The 21,654-nt window shown below is 45.2% G+C and overlaps 2 protein-coding genes across 6 annotated transcripts in view; one reads left to right on the top strand and one right to left on the bottom strand.

The window, feature by feature from the left end:
* On the bottom strand, positions 1-14,054 carry LOC105490311 (zinc finger protein 892). 5 transcript variants are annotated; one of them, XM_024795437.2, is made up of 7 exons: positions 13,891-14,054; positions 12,761-12,849; positions 11,732-11,830; positions 10,203-10,268; positions 9,951-10,053; positions 9,392-9,478; positions 1-7,347 (listed from the first exon to the last, which is right to left on the bottom strand). In XM_024795437.2, the coding sequence occupies exons 5-7, from the start codon at positions 10,045-10,047 to the stop codon at positions 6,080-6,082; spliced, it is 1,452 nt and encodes a 483-aa protein (XP_024651205.2). In that variant the 5' UTR covers positions 10,048-10,053; positions 10,203-10,268; positions 11,732-11,830; positions 12,761-12,849; positions 13,891-14,054; the 3' UTR covers positions 1-6,079. The 5 variants fall into 5 exon arrangements, with proteins under 5 accessions (XP_024651205.2, XP_070933469.1, XP_024651202.2 ...); XM_071077368.1 differs by lacking the exon at positions 11,732-11,830; XM_024795434.2 differs by lacking the exons at positions 11,732-11,830; positions 13,891-14,054 and adding an exon at positions 13,653-13,884.
* LOC112428072 (uncharacterized) overlaps positions 13,670-21,654 on the top strand; it is a 22,208-nt gene continuing 14,223 nt past the window's right edge. Inside the window, exons 1-3 of the mRNA XM_071076117.1 lie at positions 13,670-13,786; positions 13,883-14,373; positions 16,633-16,746. Coding sequence (XP_070932218.1) covers positions 13,670-13,786; positions 13,883-14,373; positions 16,633-16,746 — 722 coding nt within the window. The remainder of the gene's footprint in view (positions 13,787-13,882; positions 14,374-16,632; positions 16,747-21,654) is intronic.

The following is a 21,654-nucleotide window of genomic DNA, read 5'->3' on the forward strand; positions in this document are numbered from 1 at the left end:
TCTCAGTTATTTTCGTTCTTTATTTTGTTGATTCTCTATGATCTCATATGTCACATGGCAAATTAAAGTGAACAGATAGCCACATGTAGATAATATACAACTGGAAAAAAATCTGAAATTCTGAGTCCAGTTCTCCAGTGCTTCTCATATGCTTTTCAAACAAAAATACAAATACAAAAAATTTAACCCTACAGTTTATATTCTTAGTCATATCTATCCTTCTCAAGTTTATAACCTACAATTAAATACTAGTGTTTCCTCAATTTATAAACTATTGTTCCTTCAAAGCTAGATGAAGCAGGCTGATAGTTTCTACCTATCAAATTGGCAGCTTATCTTCAGGAATCCAGTGAGCATTTCTTTTAGTACCTATTCCTAACTGGTTACAAATGACCTGTATACACCACAAACCCTATATATACCACAACTTGATGTGTGATTTCAGTGTCAAGCACAAAGATGTCATGGGAAAGGTGGAGCACTACTTTCTCCTACTGCTCTCACTAAGTACGACTAAAAATCTGGGATATTATATACAAAGCAAACATAAGAAAGTTCTAGAAGGTGGAGAGAGAATGGACTGGCTAGGGACCTCAGAACCTGAGGAAGAACACAGCAGTGACGTTCTTGGGTTTTCTCGTTGCCTCATCTATCCCAGATTGGGTTCTAGAGAAGCTGACAACCCAGAAATGCCAACAGGCACAGGCACAGACCAAAAAAAAAAAAAAAAAAAAAGGCCCAAGAAAAATCTGCTTTTTCTAGCCAAAGGACTGGAAAGGCAGTAGCCTAGCAAGACAGAAAATGTTTAGGAAACCACAATCCTACTTAAAAGACCACAGAAGCAAGCTATGGTCCTATCCCCACCAACAAAGGCCTATACTTCCGCCCTCACCAGGCTGTAACAAGGCTCTCAGTCCTCCACCTTTAGCCTGGGGTGGTATCAGAGAAGACCAAGTGGGCAGATAGATTTCTAAAACCCACCCCTCCCCACACATCACCCTGGCAGTGTCCCCCCTACTCAGAGCCATCTCTCTTCTTTCTTACTGGTGTGGTCTCAGTGGAAGCCAAGTGGGGGGTCAAGACTTACACCAATTCCCAACAGTAATGATGTCACCCTCAACCCCACACCATGCTGTCAATCGAGGCCATGTAAATAGCAGTAACAAAGCATTCCTGATCTTCCCTGGCCAGTGTGGTGTCAGCGGAGGCCTAGTGGGGAGCTGTAAATCCCACCCTTGCCCAGCAGTAGTGAGGACCCCTGCCCAGGAGTCATTAGAGGCCAATGGTGAACCTGGACTTCCAACACCAACTTAAAGTAATGAGGCAGCACCTCCGCAACACTTTCTCCACCACAGTGGTATCCGAGGAGGCCTGTCAATACAGAAGACTTCAACAGGATACCAAGTCTCATACCAAAAGACTCCAGATGTCCAGACTTCAACTGAAAATCACTCCTCACGCCAAGAACCAAGAAAATCTCAACTTAAATGAGAAGATAACCCAAAGATGTCAATACTGAGATGACACAGATGTTAGGATAGCCTGCAAGGATTTGAGAGCAGCCATCACAAAAGTGCCTCAATGAGTAATTACAAACATGCTTAATGCAAACAAAAAAAGCAAAGAAAGGCTCTCAGCAAGGAAACAAAGAATCATGTGCAACTAAAAAATACAATAACTGAAATAAAATTCAAGGATGGTCTCAACAGCAGAATCAAAAGGACAGAGGGAAGATCTAGTGAACTGGAAGACAGAACAGAAAATACTCAATCTGAAGAGAGAAAACTGTGATGAACTATGTCCCCCCACCCCAATTCATTATGTGGACACCTAACCCTCAATGTGACTATATTTGGAGATAGGTTCTGAGGAAGTAATTAAGGTTAAAAGAGACCTTAAAGGTGGGGTCCCAATCCAACTTCTCTCCACACCTATGCACTGAGAACAGGTCATGTGAGAACACAGTGAGAGTACAACCATCTACAAGCCAGGAACTGAACGCGGTTGGACCCTGATTTTAGACTTACAGCCTCCAGAACTTTGAGAAATAAATTTCTGTGCTTTGAGCCGCCCAGTCTATGGATGTTTGTTATGGCCGACCAAGCAGATTGAGATTCTGGTACCCAGAGGCGGATGCTGCTCTAACATATGCCTCAAAATGTGGAGGCAGCTTTGGACAGGGTGATGGGTAGAGACCAAGAGTTTTGAGGTACATGCTAGAGATGCGGATATTAAAGGCCACTCTGGCAAGGCCTCCGATGGCAATGAGGCACATATTATTAGAACTGGAAAAAAAAAACAAAAAGGTGGCTCTTGTTATAAAGTGGCAAAGAACTTCTCTGAACTGTTCTAGTGTTTTCTGAAAGGCAGAACTTGAGAGTGATGAAACTGTTTATTTAGCAGATTTCTAAGCAAAGTACTGAAGGTGCAGCTTGGGTCCCCTTAGTGCTTGTAGTAAAATGTGAGAGGAGAGAGATTAAGTGAAGAAGGAACTGTTAAGAAACAAGGAAGCACAATTAAAGAAATATGAAAATTCCATTCGTATCACAAAAATATGAGAAAATGTGCTATGAAGAAAACACTAAGCGTGTGGCTTAAAAACTATTTCAACCATTTGATAAATAGATCAAATGAGTTTAGCAGCCCCAGGAGAAGCCAGGAATATAAATGGGATTATAAGAGCAGAAACACAGCCACCTGGCACTAAAGGGGACAGAAATACAAGAAAATAAAATGAAGGCAGGCTTTAGGACTTCTTAGATCCTACAGAACCAGAGAGCCATTTGTCTATGAGTATGTGTTATCCTTCAAGAAAAGAGAATGACCCTGAAAACAATTCAGAGACCATTGGGGATGCCTCCTGTTTCAAAGGGTGGAACCATCACCCTGGTTTCAACAGAACAGAAAGCCTCCAACTGAAGCCTTAGGGGCAGAATTGCCCTGCAGAGGCTTAGGCGAGGGGCTACCTGGCAGTACCAGAGACAGGACCTCTACCCCAGTGGGTCCGGGAGGCACTGAGCAAAAGAGGATTATTCTCACAAGATCCGACGAAACACAAGACCTAATGGAATTTGCCTTGCTAAGTTTTGGACTTGCTCAGGACACATCCCTCCTCCTACTTTCCTATTTCTCCCTCTGTGGAATGGGAATGCCTACATTATGTCCAGACCACAAATGTATTTTGGAAGCACATAACTTGTTTGGTTTCACAGGTTCACAGCTGGAGAGTCACTGTGCCTCAGGATGAATTGTACCTTGAGTCTTACCCGTATCTCATTTAGGTGATATTTACTTGAAGGTCTGGACTTTAGAGCTAATGCTAGAATGAGTTAGGGCTTTTGGGGCTGTTGGAGTGGAATAAATGTATTCTGCACGCAAGGACATAAATTCAGTGGGGGCCTGGGGTGGAACGTTATGGACTAAACGTATCCCCTCTTCCCCAAAATTATGTTGAAGTCCTAATCCCCAATGTGAATTTATTTGGAGACAGCGTTTTCAGGGGGGTAATTAGGGTTAAATGAGGTAAGAAGGGCAGAGTCCTAATCTGCTAGAACTGGTGGACTGATAAGAAGAGGGAGCTATTTCTCTCTCCCTCTCCCAACTGGCCCATCTGCATGCACTACGGATATGAGAAGACACAGCGAGAAGGCAGCCATCTGTAAGCCAGGAAGAAAGTCCTCATTAGAGGCAGAGTCAGCAGGCACCTTGATCTTGGACTTCCCAGCCTTCAGAACTGTTAGAATTATGTATTTTTTTGAGTCACCCGGTCAGTCTATGCTGTCTTGTTATGGCAGATTGAGCAGATTCAGACAAAAATCGTCAAGAAAAAATGAACAGAGCCTCAGGAACTTGTGAGATGACAACCAAAGAGCTCCTATTTCTTTCATTAGAGTCCCAGGAGAAAAGGAGTAGAAGGTGGGGGCTAAAATGTATTTAAAGAGATGAGGGCTGAAAATCTACCAAATTTGGCAAAAGACATAAACCTACACATTGAAGAAGCTAAGCAAACCCAATAGGGTAAACTAAAAGAAATTCACACCAAGATACATCATAGTACAGCTTCCTAAAATTAAAAACTCTGCACTCAAAATAATGTGTCCAATAATCTTCAAAGTTTCAATGAAAAAAAAATATAAAAAGACGCCACCTGCCTCTACCCAAGAGTAAAATGGTAGAAGGTATTTCAAAGTCTTTTCAAGCTTTTCATAATCTAATATGCAGTGTCAGTGCAAATCTACAACTAAACTTTACTATAAGCTATAAAAAAATCTAAGGTACAAACTAGATACAATTGAGGTAAATCTTTATAAATAAGCACATTCTCAGGTAATTCAGATACCTTAAAACAGTTTGAACACATCAAAGGTCTCTTCTGTACTCAATTTTCTAAGCTGTGGCTCCTGACCCTTGGAAATTAACATGATTTAGTAGGCGATGTCTCAGTAAGCAAGGTCTAAAAGACAAAAAGTGCAGAAGCAAACACCCTGCATTACCCGGCAGCCAACAGTCCTTAGCTGCAGGGTAAAGCTACCCTCCAGAAACAGTCAGCCAACAGTCCTTAGCTGCAGGGTAAAGCTACCCTCCAGAAACAGTCAGCCAACAGTCCTTAGCTGCAGCCTAAAGCTACCCTCCAGAAACAGTCAGCCAACAGTCCTTAGCTGCAGCCTAAAGCTACCCTCACAGAAACAGTCAGCCAACAGTCCTTAGCTGCAGGGTAAAGCTACCCTCACAGAAACAGTCAGCCAACAGTCCTTAGCTGCAGCCTAAAGCTACCCTCACAGAAACACTCAGCCAACAGTCCTTAGCTGCAGCCTAAAGCTACCCTCACAGAAACAGTCAGCCAACAGTCCTTAGCTGCAGCCTAAAGCTACCCTCACAGAAACAGTCAGCCAACAGTCCTTAGCTGCAGCCTAAAGCTACCCTCACAGAAACAGTCAGCCAACAGTCCTTAGCTGCAGGGTAAAGCTACCCTCACAGAAACAGTCAGCCAACAGTCCTTAGCTGCAGCCTAAAGCTACCCTCACAGAAACAGTCAGCCAACAGTCCTTAGCTGCAGGGTAAAGCTACCCTCACAGAAACAGTCAGCCAACAGTCCTTAGCTGCAGCCTAAAGCTACCCTCACAGAAACAGTCAGCCAACAGTCCTTAGCTGCAGCCTAAAGCTACCCTCACAGAAACAGTCAGCCAACAGTCCTTAGCTGCAGCCTAAAGCTACCCTCACAGAAACAGTCAGCCAACAGTCCTTAGCTGCAGCCTAAAGCTACCCTCACAGAAACAGTCAGCCAACAGTCCTTAGCTGCAGGGTAAAGCTACCCTCACAGAAACAGTCAGCCAACAGTCCTTAGCTGCAGCCTAAAGCTACCCTCACAGAAACAGTCAGCCAACAGTCCTTAGCTGCAGCCTAAAGCTACCCTCACAGAAACAGTCAGCCAACAGTCCTTAGCTGCAGCCTAAAGCTACCCTCACAGAAACTTTTCAACTGGACAACTATTAAGTCTAATATTTTTCACATTTGTGAATATTCAGTTGAGTAGTTAACATAATGAACATTTTTTGGGTTCATTCCCCGAGCTCTTTTTTTCTATCCTTTCCCTCTACTTCCTTTGGCTCTTTAAACTTAAGAATGAAGGACAACTCCCCTTCCACCACCACTCCTGACTCTGGACAAACTCATTGTGAATTCTCAATCTTTTATTTCTACCCACGCAACTTCCCTAAAAGTATAACTTATCTCTTTAAAACTTATATTCTTAGTATTATGAAAATATCTAGCACAGTCAAGACGTCCCCTTTCCACCACAGCATACCCCATTTCTCTCCCAAGGATATGGGAATTTACATACACGTTAGGGTGTTACAAATAATTTCCCTCTTTCCTGAGGAAAATTCAACGTCCTCTGCCAGAACACTTTTAAAAATGTAAAACTATACTTTCAGTCTAATCATGCTACAACCCATATCAGCAGTGACTTCTCAATAACTTTTTTGCAACACCATCTTAAATCTCTCTGTAGACCCCCACGGCAAGCACGGTAAATGCTCAGTAAGTATGCTCTGAATGTACCACGTGTACATGGTCTTTATCCAGTATGAATTCTCTTGTGTTGGCCAAAGGTTAAACGCTCACTAAAAGCTTGGACATATTTCTTGGTTTTCACTCCAGCATGAGTCTTCTGATGTTGAGAGAGGGATGAGCTCTGGCTGAAGGCTTTTCCACATTCCTTACACTTGTAGGGCTTCTCTCCAGTGTGAGTTTTCTGATGCTTTGTAAGAGACGAGCTCTGGCTGAATGCTTTTCCACAATCTTTACATTTGTAAGGTTTCTCTCCAGTGTGTGTTCTCTGATGACGAATAAGGGCTGAGCGGTCACTGAAGGCTTTGGCACAATCGTTGCATTTATAGGGTTTCTCCCCAGTGTGAGTTCTCTGGTGCTGAGTCAGGGCTGAGCAGTAGCCAAAGGCTTTCCCACATTCGTTACACTCGTAAGGCCGCTCCCCAGTATGAGTCCTCTGGTGCTGAATAAGACCTGACCGATCACTAAAGGCTTTGCCACATTCGTTACACTTATAGGGTTTCTCTCCAGTGTGAATGACCTGATGCTGGGTAAGGAATGTGCTTTGGCTGAAGGCCTTCCCACATTCGTTACACTCATAAGGTTTCTCTCCAGTATGAATTCGCTGATGTTGAGTGAGGTATGAACTCTGGTTAAAGGCCTTCCCGCATTCGTTGCATTCATAGGGTTTTTCTCCAGTATGAATGATGTGATGCCGAATAAGGGCTGAGCGGTGACTGAAGGCTTTCCCACACTCATGGCATTCGTAGGGCTTCTCTCCAGTATGAATTCTCTGGTGCAGAGTAAGGTGTATGCTCTGGCTAAAGGCTTTCCCACACTCCTTACATTCATAGGGTTTTTCTCCGGTGTGAATTCTCTGATGTAAGACAAAAGCTGAGTAGTAACTGAAGGCTTTCTCACACTCACTGCATTTCCAAGGTTTCTTTCCTGCACAAATTCTCTCATGCCTAATTATTTCTGAATTTTGTTTTAAGTTATTTTTAAATGACTCACAATGATGTAGTCTCTCTCCCTGCTGCTGAACGAGTAAGGACCTCCGAGTGCAACTTCTTCTAAATTCATCAAATTGGTAACTTCTCTCCCTAGAAGATTTCTGAGTGACAGTGTCTTGTATTAAATGTTTCTCATGGTTTTCCTGCTGACTCTCTAAAGAATCCTCATGTTCACTAGAACCTTCCTTTGAAAATCTTACAATTAACACCCCAGGGGCCGATTCTTCTTCAGAAATACCCTTTTCTGGAGTGAGCTCCTTGCTTTCTGGTATTGTTTCCCAGTCTGAAATAAGCAAAAATACACACGTGTATCATTTCCTACCCTGGGAGAAAAATAACTGCTGGGGTAGGAAATTAATGAGACATGTTTGTTAAGAATATTTACAGTGAACACATGAACTTCAAAGCTCTCAAAAATAGTCTTGCAATCTTGGGAGAACACAAGGAAAAAAAGATAACTGGACAAAGAAGTACAGCTGCGTAAAACCAGAGTGTGTACAGGTACTCAACGTTCCCCTACGCAGCAGGATAGGAAATAACGAAAAATAACAGAACGAGACTAACAAGAGGTGATGTGGAGAAATAGCAGATTTTTTAAAAAGGATTTAGAGGAGACAGGGCTAGGATCAGAGAAAGATGGTCTTCCAAAGACTCACTGTACCCATCTGACCAGAGCCTTATCATTTCATGCCTCGAGAATGACCATCTTTACCTAATCTCCTTGCCACCAATCCTTTCCTACTCCAATATGTCCCAACCACTGCTAAAAGACTAATTGCTGAAAACCATCTCCCTTTCACAAAAATCTGTTGCTTCTACTGTCTCAAGATGAGACACAAATTCTAGAAGCTAGCATTCAACATGGTCCAGGTCTACAAACTCAAATGAGCACAAAGCTTATTAACTGGAAAGCAATTAATCACCTCTGATTGCTTACCATCACCCTAGACCCAGCAAACTGGAAAGAGTAAAACAGAACCAAGAAGAAAGAAAAAAGAGAGAAAGGAACAAAAGAGAAAAACAGCAGTGTGTTGGGAGAGGAAGGTTGAAACTCCATGTGTTCAGATTAGTCCCCAACCTCTCAAGATACCTGCCCCAAGTTCCTGGGCTTCCTAGTAAGAATTTGAGGGGGAAAAGCTTCATTGCTAAAAATGTTTAAATCCTTGCAAGCTTAAACGATCTTTAATATCCATTCCAATCATGTCTCTACATGAAATAAATAAATACAATACAGTGTTCTCAACTAGATATACTCAGGGAAGTGCCTGGGATTTTAAAGGACAAATAGGTAGAAGAGGTAAGGCAAACGGACTTCCAGCTAAGGGGAGTGTAAAAATTAAAGCCCCAAATGTTCACGAAGAACACATGGTTAGTGGAGGACACGGAGGGATTTGCCTATCTGATGTTAAGAGTTCAAGCTGAAGAACAGAGAAGGCAAAAAAGTTAGGCAGGTAGACTAACAACGGCTTTGAAAGCAGGTAGACGAATACAGAACTGGCAGAGGAAGCAACTCATTGGGGCATCTAGCAGTATTATGCTGCCTCAATTTTACAAGGAGAAGAGTAAAGAAAGTATAATTAACCAATAGTCTATTGCAGTAATCCAGTTTGACAGAAGTAACAGGGTCAAATCCATAACATCTTTCAAAACAGTTATGAGGACTTACTAGCTATCATTTGCTTAGCATATAGCCAGGTACTGTTTAAAACATTTCTCTTGGATTATTTCCTTTGATCGTCACCACAACAGTATAAGCTCTGTGATGTCACTATCCCCATTTCACCACTGAGGAAATTTAAGTCACGGAGAACACAAGTCACCTGTTAAAGGTCGCAAAGCTAATGAGTAGCTAAGATCGGGTTTAAACCAAGGGAGCTTAGTTCCAAAGTCTGCAGTCTTAACCATCATGCCATGCTGCCTCTGCTTAGACAGAGAAGGTGGCAAGGGAAAACCCAGAGATGAATTTACAGTCATTGATCTGAGACTCAAAAACATGGCGTTCGGCAAAGACAAAATGACACGTGGAAAATTCTGGTTTAGAGCCTTGAACCCAAGCAAGTGTTTAACAAACATTAAAATGTTGGTTTCATCGCACCTTATTTGGGAAAAAGAATTGGTTTGAAAGAGTAGAAAGTATTTACTTTCTAAAAAATCAAATTATAACTTTATAAACAGATCACCATCCACGGAGCTAGGACGTGGCACGGGGGAGAGACAGGGACTTCAACTTTTCCATGGGTCTGGCAATATCTGGACGGGCTCCTCCTCCATAAGCATTTCCACTGACAATCTGGGTTTTACTCGCACCGTTTTCAACACTCACGCACCTGGAGCGGCTGCTTTTGAAACTTCTCTCTTCAGTTCCTCCTCATGCTCCAACTGAGAGATTACATCAGGTGTGGAAATTGGAAGCCCTATTCATAGCGAAAGAAAAAGGAGTCTGGTAAAGACCTCAGTGTCTGTTCCTTGGTCTTCAGGAACATGGTAAGAGAGGGAGAGAGTGAGGTCAGTTCTCCATTTCTTCCTCGACAGTGCTCACGAGGTAGGAAGATTGATAGGGGGTTGAGTCCCTTACCAATTTTACCTCCCCCTATTTAAAGAATAAGCATCCATTCTCTTAAGAGTTGTTTTCATTAGCACTTTGTCTCCACATCCTTGGTCAAGGAGTAGAGAAGAAGGATGCTACAGGTCTATAAAATATAGGTGTTTATGTCTAATTCCAGGAGTGTTAAAACTATATCCAGAAACAAAAGGCAGAAATTGCCTGTCTCAGGCCCTACTAGAATTAAGAATCATTGAATATAAGGACCCTGGAGCTCCTAGGAACCGAGGAGACCAAGGTACCACACTGGGTAAAATCACGGGCACTGGGGGAGCCATCCTTACCCAGCAAGACCAGATTCCTGGGCTTCTCAGGCACATCTCCCTGGGGAGAGTTCAGCTGCCTCCACTGGGTGAGAGCCTCGGCCATATCCCTGATCATCAGTTCCTGAAAAACCAAACAGATTGGTGCTCACCAACAAGCCTCCTTATAGAGGCCTCTGAAGAGGGCTAAAGCTGATAGCACAGGAGGAGGAAGACAGGAAGGATAAAAAGAGGACAGACAACAGGGCCTCGGCCACCCTTTCCAGTACTAACATTCTCTGGTGAATTTGTAGTCCACTGACTCACTCTTTGCCTCCAGGCAACAGAAATGCGTATTACCTGCAAGTAGGAAGGAAAGCACCTTCAATGTAAAACTTGAAGGTATGAGCTTCTTAGTTTATTTATTAATAAATTGCAGAACTACAGAATTTGCTACTACTTATATAGGAAAAGGGGGAGAAAAATGTAATGATGAATTAAATATTTTCCTTATGGTATAGTTTTTAAAATATACGGTGTTCAAGAAATTGAAGTATTGTTTTCTCTAGTTTTCCTAAGAATGAAATCAGTTCCATACATACTAAAAATTAAGACGTTTCCTACACATCACAGAATATAGACTTATTTGTAAAACAGTATCTGAAGCCCAAAATATTACGAAAGTTCCCAGAGCGTTCTTGTCATTTTTCACAACGACCCTGATCAGTCTGCCCCTGCCCCCCAGCTGGTGGCGTTCTTTCATTTGCTTGAAGTGTGTGTCCTATTCCCTTTGGCCCCTTTACACACCCTGCTTCCTATTCCTGAATATTCCGCCCCCTGCCCCATCCTTTCAGCAATGTGAATCCTTCTCTCCCTTCAGATCTCAGCTCAGGTGTTACTCAGGGGAAGCCTTCCCTGACCCTCCTGTGAGAACACATGTTCCTTCCCTTCCCTTGGGTTGTACACATAGAGGAGACCTTGTGACTAACATCAGCTCCACAGGAGCAGAGGCCAGGTCTATTTTTGTTCACTGAAGCAGCCCTAGTACTTGGCACAGAGTAGAAACTCTGTAAATATTCGTTGAATATTTGAATGAAGAAAGGAAGGAAGGAACAAGAATTAACAGAAACAAGTTTAAATGGGGTGTTCTATAAAAGTGTGCAGGGGCACAGAAGTGGGGAGGAGAACAGAAGCATATTAAACATAGAAAACAGTGCAGGAGTATTTAGCCTAACCTTCTTCTAGATGACAGGCACAAAGTTTAGTTTGTTTACTAAAATATTGAAATAAGGGAGTAGAGCAGGTAATGCTCTTTTGAATCTGTTACTGCTGCTAAGATAAATGTCTAATAATTTTTCAATTCTATTTTTTAGATTTCTGTGCAACTACAGTTTAACTTAGAGTAAAATAAACCAGTCCTTGGGTTAGCAAATGAATCAGTTTTACAGCTCTTTAAATTACCACTTGGGCCACAGCCCCTTGAATGAATATATATATATATATATCTCAAATGGTAAATTTTGTTTGTATTCAGCTTTCTAATGTATATTTCATAGTCTTTCAAAAATTATTAGTAAAACAATGCACCTAATGACATAAAGTTAAAAGAACCACCTACTCTGAAAATCCTCTGCCCAAAATACACTCTTTAACACTTTAAGTAAGAAATCCCACACATAAGGTCATATGCCTCAGGAGTAATCAGCACAAGTAATACAACGTGCACCATCTTCGTTCTGTACAAACAATGCTAACACCAACAGACTAACAGGCAGTTGCCCTCAGACTTCAGTTCCCTAAGAAAATCTCAGCAATCTACTCACTTAAGTGCCTGTGCCGGGGTCGGAAGGCACAGGCAGGCCAATCAGACACTGTCAGCAGGCGCTACTGACTTTCTCTCCCCTCATCTCTCTGAACGCCATCTACAAATTCACAGATCAAAATCAATACTGGCATTTTCTCCTATGGTTTTATAAGGATCATCAGTACCTGTATGCTTAGGCCTGGTGTGATGGAAACAGAGAGTCCCAGCACCTGAACCAAAGGGTCTGCCATCTCCCACTGTCTTGGCCAGATCTTACAGAAGCATCTTTACGAATCTTCTCTCTCCAATCAGCTACGGCATGTTTCGTCCTGCTGGGCCTCTAAAAACCTTCATGGGGCTGTCACTTACCTCTGGAATAAGACTGAGTGTAGATTGTCCTGGGGTCTGGGTACAACATAGCCAAGCTTCCCTCACCACAGTTTAGGTCACCCCACAGCGACTCACACATCCACACATCCTTGAAAGACCTCCAACTCCCTCATCATTTGAAGACTTTTTTTTTCTTTTTTTGGCCAAAGCTGTTCTCTCTTGGAATATTCCCTTATTCTGCCCTCCGACTACCCAATCTCTCTTGTTTTTCAAAGCACAGTTTTTATCCCACACTTCTCCCAAACAGATGATTTTAAAAAAATCTCTTTCAGAGACTTTTACGACTTGTCTGGACCAATCATTTCTATGTTTAAAAAATATCTATTTCCTCATGTTTATTTTATCTATATATCTCTCACTGCCTTAGTAAACTCCACGATGCAGGAGCAAGTGGCTTTTACTTCTTTGCACCTCACCAAGGCCAATTACAGTACTGAGTGTGTGTGCAGCAAACATTCAGTGGGTAGACAGAAAGCAACGCTGGGAAGAGAGTCCTGCACAACCGAAGACCACTTCCTGTGGGGTTCCTCAGTCATCAGTTTATCAGGATGAACCCAGTGGTCTAGGAATCAGGGCTGAGCAATTCCGTAACAATGGAAGGAAACATATCCTTGCTCTGAGAACAGAAGGAAAAAAAAAAGAAGAAATCTAAACTTACTTGGGACCCAGGGGTCAGCAGCACAGCAGTTACGTCATTTTCTTTTGGGTTTCCAGCATGGAGAAGGTCTGAGTCCTCAAAAAGTGATCCTAAAAGAGGAGACAGGAGCCATGACGATTACTCTTTCCTTGCAATAAACTAGGAGGAAGTGCCACACACCAGCTAGTTGTCATCTAAGAAGAGTCAACACTGGGAACCAAAGGACAATCGCATAATATCCTTTAATCAAGACAGTCTTGACCATTGCTGCCTCAGGCTCCTCCTGTTCTCCTCTGCCCTTAAACTCCAGCAGACTGAGCATCTAGACATATAAATTAAACATATTTTTATCTTGCATGTGCTAAGTAGTCAAAATAATACTCCAAGTCTTTGTATGTCCATGCCTCAGTGATTCACCTCTGTTGTATTTCAGGCTCCCAGGATGAACGAAGACGAGTTAAATTCTTTTTGAACATTGGCTTTTCAGATATTGATACAATACCGACTGACTCAGAAAAGCGATGGGTCTTACGGAAGAACCACCACCACCAGCAAAAACAAACCAAGATTGTAAACAAACTCCGTGACTTCTCAAATCCCCGCCTTCCCTTCCTTCCAAAAGGGTCAGATAGTCCCTTCCTACTGCCTTATGGGGCTCCTCTAACATCAAAAGACAAGTCATTATCAAAAGCCAAACTTCAGATGCGTTGATATCTTCCCTTGGGCAAGGGAGGCGTCCAGCGCCTACAGACCAGGAGGGCAATGGAAGTGGCGGGTTGTCCCTCAAAACCCCACGTGAGACCGGCCAGCGGGAAGGGGCTCGTGACGCTACTCCTTCCTGAGCCTGCCCCACACTTTCTCCCTTTCTCCCTCTCCAGCGGGCACCAAGGCCGCCTCACTCCCAAATCCTCACCTCTGCCCCCAGGTTCCATGGAGACTCCTTCCTCCAGCCCGCGCTGGAGGCAACCGCCGCGGGGGAAGGGGCCGGGGGTCCGCCGCTCGCGTTCCCCAAGAGGCCCGGAACGCAGCACGCGCTGGCGGCCCGGCGCCCCCACCCGGGGGTCCTCCCGCCACCCTCCTCCCGGGCACTCAGACTGAAAGGGGACGCGCTCAGCCCTCCTCCACCCTGGGTTCGACCTCCAGCCACACACCGGCAAGCGGAGCCCGACTACAAAGGCATCTAACCGCCGGCTGCGACGCCTAGCGCCGGCCAACTGTGAGGCCGGACTACCACTCCCAGAATCCTCCGCGGGGCGCGGCTGGCGGCCGTCACGCCCAACGCCGCTTCCCAGAGGACCCCGCGGCCTCCTGCGCCCGGGGCTGCGTTTCTTGGCGCCGCGCGCGCCCGACCGGCCTGGAGGAGCGTTCGGCAGCTGGCGAATCCCTGCCCGTGGCTGTCGAAGGGCCGCTCGTCCCTCAGTGCCGACTGTGGGCGGCGGACGCGCCAAACCCCGCCTGGCGTGGGACTTTCGCGTCCCCGCTACGGTGACGGCGGAGGGCGCGCCCCTGACCCACGTGGGATCCTTCCCGGGCTGCGGTGCTCCTTCGGAGGGGAGGCGCCCGGCGGCGTCCCTGCTGCTGCGCCTCCATGCATCGGCCCTTCGCGGCGGGCACAGAGGGGATCTCAGTTTAAAGTAAGCAGGGATGTTTGTTCCATATTGCACCTCGGAATAAAGAAAAATGGAATTTCAATCCCGAAATCACCTCAACCCCAACAACAGCCACGTCTCCAAGAAGAACCAGTAAACTAGTGCTGCTGCCCCAGGGAGGCTGGAGCCTGGAGGTCCTGCAGACTCCCCAGGAGCTCTAGGGGTGGGCGGGTCTTCAGGCTAGGCCGTGTTTTCACTTACCTTCCCACGTTAAAGTGCCAGGTTTCTGTCCAGTTCCGATTCCCAAGAGAAAATCTAGTTAGCGATGTGCTTGTTTGGATACAAGCCACAATGTCCAATTGACCTTTCTCCAACAGAGTCTCCAATTTTTAGACAGGCTCAAGGCTTCCCAAGGCTTATTATTATTCCTGCCCTTGCCCTCCCCAGCGCTCCCAGCCCCTGCTGCCTGGAACATAGTGAATCATCATGGGCCCTGTGAACTAGGTCACAACCGAGGGATGGTAAACCAACAAGGTAGAAGGAACGGAGCCCCGAGTAATTTGTTGGAACAGAGCTTGGGCTTTAGCATGAGAGAGATGCAGACTTCTATTTTGTATAAGCCACTATTATTTTGAGTTTCTTCTGCACAGATAACCACACGTATCTCTAACTGGTCCATAGATTGGCTATATTTGGTACAGGCAGCTAGGGCTGGTGGGGATAAAGGACATGTGGTAGAGACACAGCCGTGCCAGCTCAAATGGCAGCCAAAGGGAGTCTCCCCACTCTTCTCTCTACAGGAGATACAGGATGGTCAGTTTCCTTCAGAAGATGCTTCCTATGAAAGACACCACTTGCTGATGTTGTTACAGAAACCCCAGGGATAAGGTCTAGGCCCTGCAGCTTGCTGCACAAAAAAGCCAATCACTGAGAGGAGTATTGCCAAGGAAGAAGGCTTTAGTCAGGTGCTGCAGCCAAGGAGATGGGAGACCAGCTGCAAATCCATCTCCCTGACCTACAAAAACCAGGGGTCTATATAGCAGGGAAGAAATGTGACTGTGTGGGGGGAACAGGAATGAGGGAGACATAAGGAAGCAATCATGATGATGAGAGGTGTGGTGTATCCTTGTCTGGATGCCGTCATCTGGTGTGTTTCAGTTCTTTGATACTTTTTTTTTTCATCAAATGCTCTCTCAGAATCACCTTTTGATACTTTTTTGAGAGGCCTGAGGATCTTTCCTGAGGAAGGAACTATGATAAAACAAGTATAAGCTTCAAACTTTAAAACCAGAGAGTCTGCCGGGCACGGTGGCTCATGTCTGTAATTCCAGCACTTTGGGAGGCCGAGGCGGGTGGATCACTTGAGGTCAGGAGTTCAAGACCAGCTTGGCCAACATGGTGAAACCCCATCTCTACTAAAAATAGAAAAATTAGCCAGGCCTGGTGGCACATGCCTGTAATCCCAGCTACTCGGGAGGCTGAGGCAGGAGAATCGCTTGAACCCAGGAGGCGGAGGTTGCAGTAAGCCGAGATCATGCCAGCGCACTCCAACCTGGGCAACAGAGCGAGACTCTGTCTCAAAAAAAAAAAAAAAAATCACTTTCTATGTTTATCCAAAATAAAGTCTATAGGACTATTGGGCTGGTTTCAATGTGTCTGGAGCACCCCTTTCTTCTTGTTGCTAACCATCCCCATCACAGATATCCCTTCTTTGTTACCACGTCAATTGTCAGTCCTCATCTTACTTTATTAATAGGTGATAACACTTGGCTGCTCCCTGCTCCTGGAAATACTTTCTGGTTTTCTTCCTCCTTGACTGGTCACTTTTTCTCAATCTCATTAGGTATTTCCTCTTCTCCCCACCTCTAAACCAGTGTTTTCCAAACAACAGTCATGCATCGCTTAACAACCAGGATACCCTCGGAGAAATGAATTTTTAGGTGATTTTGTTCTTGTGTGAACATCATAGAATGTATTTATGAAAACCTAGACTGTATCACCTACTGCACACCCAGGCTATATGGCATAGCCTATTGCTCCAAAGCTATAAACATGTACAGCAGGTTATGTGGTGAATACTGTAGGTCATTGTAACACAATGGTATTTGTGTATCTAAACATAACATAGGATACAACATATCCTGTGCACCTGTATAGGGCACTTACCATGACTGGAGCTTGCAAGACTGGAAGTTACTCTGTTACCAAAACACTGTCGTCTCCTAGGATAGCAATGCCTGCTTCCAGGATAACTCCTGAAGGACCTCTCTGAGGCTGTTTTACAGTTAACGTTTTTTCTTGTAGGTCTAGGTCCTGCCACTCACAGCACAGGAAGCCAATGACTGAGACCATGATCTCACCGCACAGGAAGCCAATGACTGAGATGATTATTGGGCGATGCAGCCTGGAAGATGGGAGGTCAGTATCAAATCCATCTCCTTGACCCACTGAAGTTAGGAGTTTATATAGCAGGGAAGAAATGTAACAATGTGTGGGAAAATAGGAACTCAGGAGAGGTAGGATGGCAATCATGATGCATGAGAGGCGTGGTGTCTCACTGTCTGAGTGTAGTGGTCTGGTGAGTTTCCCTTCTTTGATACTTTTTTTTTGAGAAGAAGTTTCTCTCTTGTTGCCCAGGCTGGAGTGCAGTGGCACGATCTTGGCTCACTGCAATCTCCGCCTCCCCAGGTTCAAGCGGTTCTCCTGCCTCAGCCTCCTGAGTAGCTGGGATTACAGGCGCCTGCCACCACGCCCGGCTAATTTTTTGTATTTTTAGTAGAGACGGGGTTTCATCATGTTGACCAGGCTGGTCTCGAACTCCTGACCTCAGGTGATCCACCCATCTCGGCCTCCTAAAGTGCAGGGATTAGAGGCGTGAGCCACCGTGCCCAACCTGTTCTTTGATACTTTTGAGATGCCTGAAGTTCTTTCCTGAGGAAGGAACTCGGACAAAACAAATTTCAGTTTCAAGCTTTAAGACTAGAAGGGACACATTCTATGTTTATCAAAAAAAAAAAAAAAAAAAAAAAAAAACCTTGTCTATGGGACTATTGGGTGGGTTTCAGCTCTGGGTGTGTCACTGAATGGTGAGTGAATGTGAAGGCCTATGACATTACTACACACTCCTGTAGACTTTGTAACTGTTGCACACTTAGGCTACATTACATTTATAAAAAGAATTGCCCTTCAATAAGTTACCTTTTCTGGCCAGGTGTGGTGGCGGGCAGATCACCTATCAGGAGTTCAAGTCCAGCCTGGCCAACATGGTGAAACCCCGTCTCTACTAAAAATACAAAAATTAGCCGGGCGTGGTGGCACATGCCTGTAATCCCAGTTACTTCGGAGGCTGTGAGACAGGAGAATCTCTTGAACCTAGGAGGCGAAGGTTGCAGTGAGCCGAGATCGCGCCACTGCACTCCAGCCTGGGCGACAGAGCAACACTCCATCTCAAAATAAAAAAAAAGAAGAAGAAGAAGGAGAAGAAGAAAAGAAAAAGCTAAGAACTAAGGCACAAACACACACATTAACCTAGGCCTATGCAAGGTCAGGGTCTTCAATCTCACTGTCTTCCACCTTCATAGCTTGTCCCAGTGGAAGGTCTTCAAGGGCAGTAACAGGCATGGAGCTGTCATCTCCTGGGATAGCAATGCCTGCTTCTGGGATACCTCCCGAAGGACCTCTCTGAGGCTGTTTTACAGTTAACTTTTTTCTTATAAGTAGGAGTATACTGAGTATACTCTAAAATAATGATAAAAGGTATAGTATAGTAAGTACTTAAACCAGTAACAGAGTCGTTTATTATCATTAGCAAGTATTATATACTGTAGATAATTGTATTGCTGTACTTTTGTACAACTGACAGTGCAGTAGGCCTGTTTACACCAGCATCCTCACAAGCACAAGTAATGTATTATGCTAATGGCTACAACGTTACTAGGCAATAGGAATTTTTCAGCTTCGTTATAATTGTTTGGAACCACCATCATATATGTGGTCTACCATTGACTGAAATGCTGTTTTGTGGCACACAATTATATGGTAATCAGAATCATCTGAAAGTCTTGTTAAAACACAGTGCTGAACTCCACCCTCATTCAGGTGGTCTGAGGTGGTTCCTGAGAATTTGTGTTTCCACCAACTTCCCAGATGATGCTGAAGCTGCTCATCTGAGAACTAACCAAATGTTGAAATGCCCCAGAGCTCAGGCCTTGGGCCTCTCTTCTGTCAACACTAGGATAGCAGTAACTACTCTTAAATGATCTTGTTTCACCCACATGCTCTAAATACCACCCAAATGTGGTCAGCTTCCAGTTTATATCTCCAGCCTGGGCTTTTCCAAACCCTGACCTTGAGCTGTCTCCTCCACCTCTGGATCTGATGTTTCATAAACATCTTTAATGTAGCATGTTCGAAAGTGAACCTCTGCTGCTCCCCCTTCTCCACTGCCAAACCTCTTCCCCCTGCAGTTTCCCCACCTCAGTAAATGGCAGCTTGATCCTTTGGTTGCTCAATTCAGATACCTTGGAGTCACCATTTTCTTTATCTCACACTGCACATCCAGTTCCTCAGAAAATTCTGTTGGCTCTACTCTTTTTTTTTGAGACAGAGTCTTGTTCTGTCACCTAGGCTAGAGTGCAGTGGCGCAATCTTGGCTCACTGCAACCTCTGCCTCCTGGGTTCAAGAGATTCTCCTGCCCCAGCCTCCCGAGTAGCTGGGACTACAGGCGCCGCCACCACGCCCAGCTCAGCCTGCATAATCCTTCCCCTATGTGGCCGCCAGACTTGCTCTGTCACCAGCGCCAAGCCTCTGTTCACCATGTCTGTGAAGCCTTTTTGTCCTTCGTTACTTTATTGCTTTTCCATAGCACCTATCTCTTTCTGATATTATAATTATTAATTTTATTTGTTGAGTGTCCCCCCGTGCACATGCACCAGGGATCAGGCTCCCCGGGGAAGGAGCATCCCCAGAATATTTCCTGGTACTGACGTGGTCAGTAACTGAAGGACAGTATACTCTTCTCTGTATGATGCAGAGAAGGTAAAAGTACCTGAAACTAATGTGGTTCTCATTGCTTTTCTTGGCTTTAATTTGTGCGCTTCTGGAAAATTCGAACTTTCTTCACACATAGACACGGGCACTACTTTGGAATAATGTGGCCTTGAACAGCAGTGGCGCCGCCTCCCACTGCAGCACATAAATTGGTGTCACACAGCAGCAGGGTGGAATTGGAACACCTTGTAATAAAAACCCGTTGTCTCTTACAGGTAGATTAACCCTGAGTTTCCAAAACTTATGAGAACATCTATTTCCTTCTAATAGGTCTGACATCCTGTCAGGAAAGCATCCTTGCCTGTCTTAAGCAGCAGTAGTGCCATAAAAGGCCATTTACTTTGATGTGAAAGCTGATGTTAAGAGAAATGAATACGGAATCTGTTCATCACCATGGAAGAGGGCAAAGCCAAAAATGTGAAGGAAGGATTTGGGTAGCAAACGGGTGAAGATTTGGGGTACATGAGATTCAACATAAGAGAGAGAGAGGTGCCAAAGGCCTCAGATAGTGTGAGAGGCAGGCAGACCTGAGGCAGGAAGTCAGGCTTGGAGTGAAGCAGCAGAGGGAGTTCATCGGGCCTGTGTCTTGTGCCTCGTCACATCCCTTAGGCTTCTGCAGAGGCCCTCGGCCATTTGTTCCACTTCAGCTGCCAGGGCCTGTCAGTCCACTCAGCTCTTCCGTTTGCACCACCCGCAGCTGGACGGTTACCTGCCTGGGAGTGCCAGGCTCTCCTCCTGCCAGCCGAAGGCCAAAGAGCTGCACACTCAGGTTTCGGACCCCTCACACCACTTCCGGCCTTGTTGAAGGGCCATACAGTGGGTTGTGGGGTCTGGCTTCCCTAGGAGTGGCTGGGTGATGCCAGCTGAAGTGTGGGGGCATCCAAGAGATGGAGGGAGCTGATCAGATTAATTCCTTCGGCTTCCCTGTACCCATTATTGCTCTGGGGCACGGTCGCTGCACATACGCTGGAATGTGGGCTTCTTACAGAGCCGAGTAGATGCACATGCTGAATAATCTCTCTCCCAGCTGGTGAAGTAAAAATCGACAGGCAAACATCATCTTGCATTTCTTTCCATCCTTTCCTGCTTCACTCCCTTTTCCTCACTCATGTCGCCCTAGGTTTGCACCTCATAAAGCACCAGCTCTTAATCCTTGCCTCGAGCTCTATTTCCTAGGGAATTTGGGCTAAGACTAGGAGCATGACTGCCTGTGACCCCTGGTCCCTCTAATGGCAGCATTGTCGCAAGGGAGAACTGTGGGCCGGGAGCAGTGGCTCATGGTGGAGCAGGAGCAGTGGTTAGGATCAAGTGATGAAGGCAGAGCCACAGGCCTGGGTCAAGCGAGGAGGAGCCTGGAGACAAGCCCCTGGGGGAGAATGACAGAGGGGCTCTGGTCCTAGCACCAGGAACTTCAAGGAAGCAAATCCCTTACTCCCTTACCGTCTTAGAGTTGCTCAAGGAGCCTTAGTGTCGTGGCCAGAGCCTTAAAGAACTCTAGTATAGCAGGCATTTACTTGTGAAATTTCTGGCCATCTCTGACTGATGAACTCACGTTGGTGGTAGAGGAGCTGTTGCAAATAGCAGTCCAGAAAAGAGCCACAGAATGAGGCCAAGACAGCTGCTGACATCACAAGCAATAACCAGATGGACTTCTGGAGCCTGATAAATGCCGACCTGGTGTTTTATCTGGTATTTGAAAGGAGCAACCATGAAGACTGAAGAATGCAAAGATACCTGGGACGTGGAGGTCTATATGGGCAGTTTCTGTCAAGCCAGGTGGTACAGTGATCCACACCCACTTTGCCCAGACACAGGACATTCAGGGTTGGTTTTAGCCTGTCTTTGGTTTGCTGATATCTGCTTGGCTTGTTCCCCCACAATAGCTAAACGAGTATTATGGATTCTTTGAAACTCATAAAGTCATAATCAATAGAGGGGGTCTTATTTCCATCCATGCTTCCATCAGATAGACTTACTGATATGGCTTTTCAAGGGAGTTAGAGAAAACTCCCATTTCCTAGCAGGGTAGCTGTTGGGGGTTATTAGGAAAGAAATAGCAGGAATGGGCACCCATGTTGTGAGGAAAACAAATAGACCTTTAGATGAGAAACACCTTCCAGCCTATATCCTGTCATTCTCTTGCACCAAGAGGATGCTTGGGATGTCCCTTTCACCACCTCCAAACAACAGAGTGAGATAAGTAGTAGACCTGGGGGGCCATCAGGCATCTCCACAGACAGGTGTAATAATAGTCAAGAACTCCATACTGAAGTGAC

Source organism: Macaca nemestrina, chromosome 13 (genome assembly GCF_043159975.1).
Source record: "Macaca nemestrina isolate mMacNem1 chromosome 13, mMacNem.hap1, whole genome shotgun sequence".
In the NCBI taxonomy this organism is placed as follows: domain Eukaryota; kingdom Metazoa; phylum Chordata; class Mammalia; order Primates; family Cercopithecidae; genus Macaca; species Macaca nemestrina.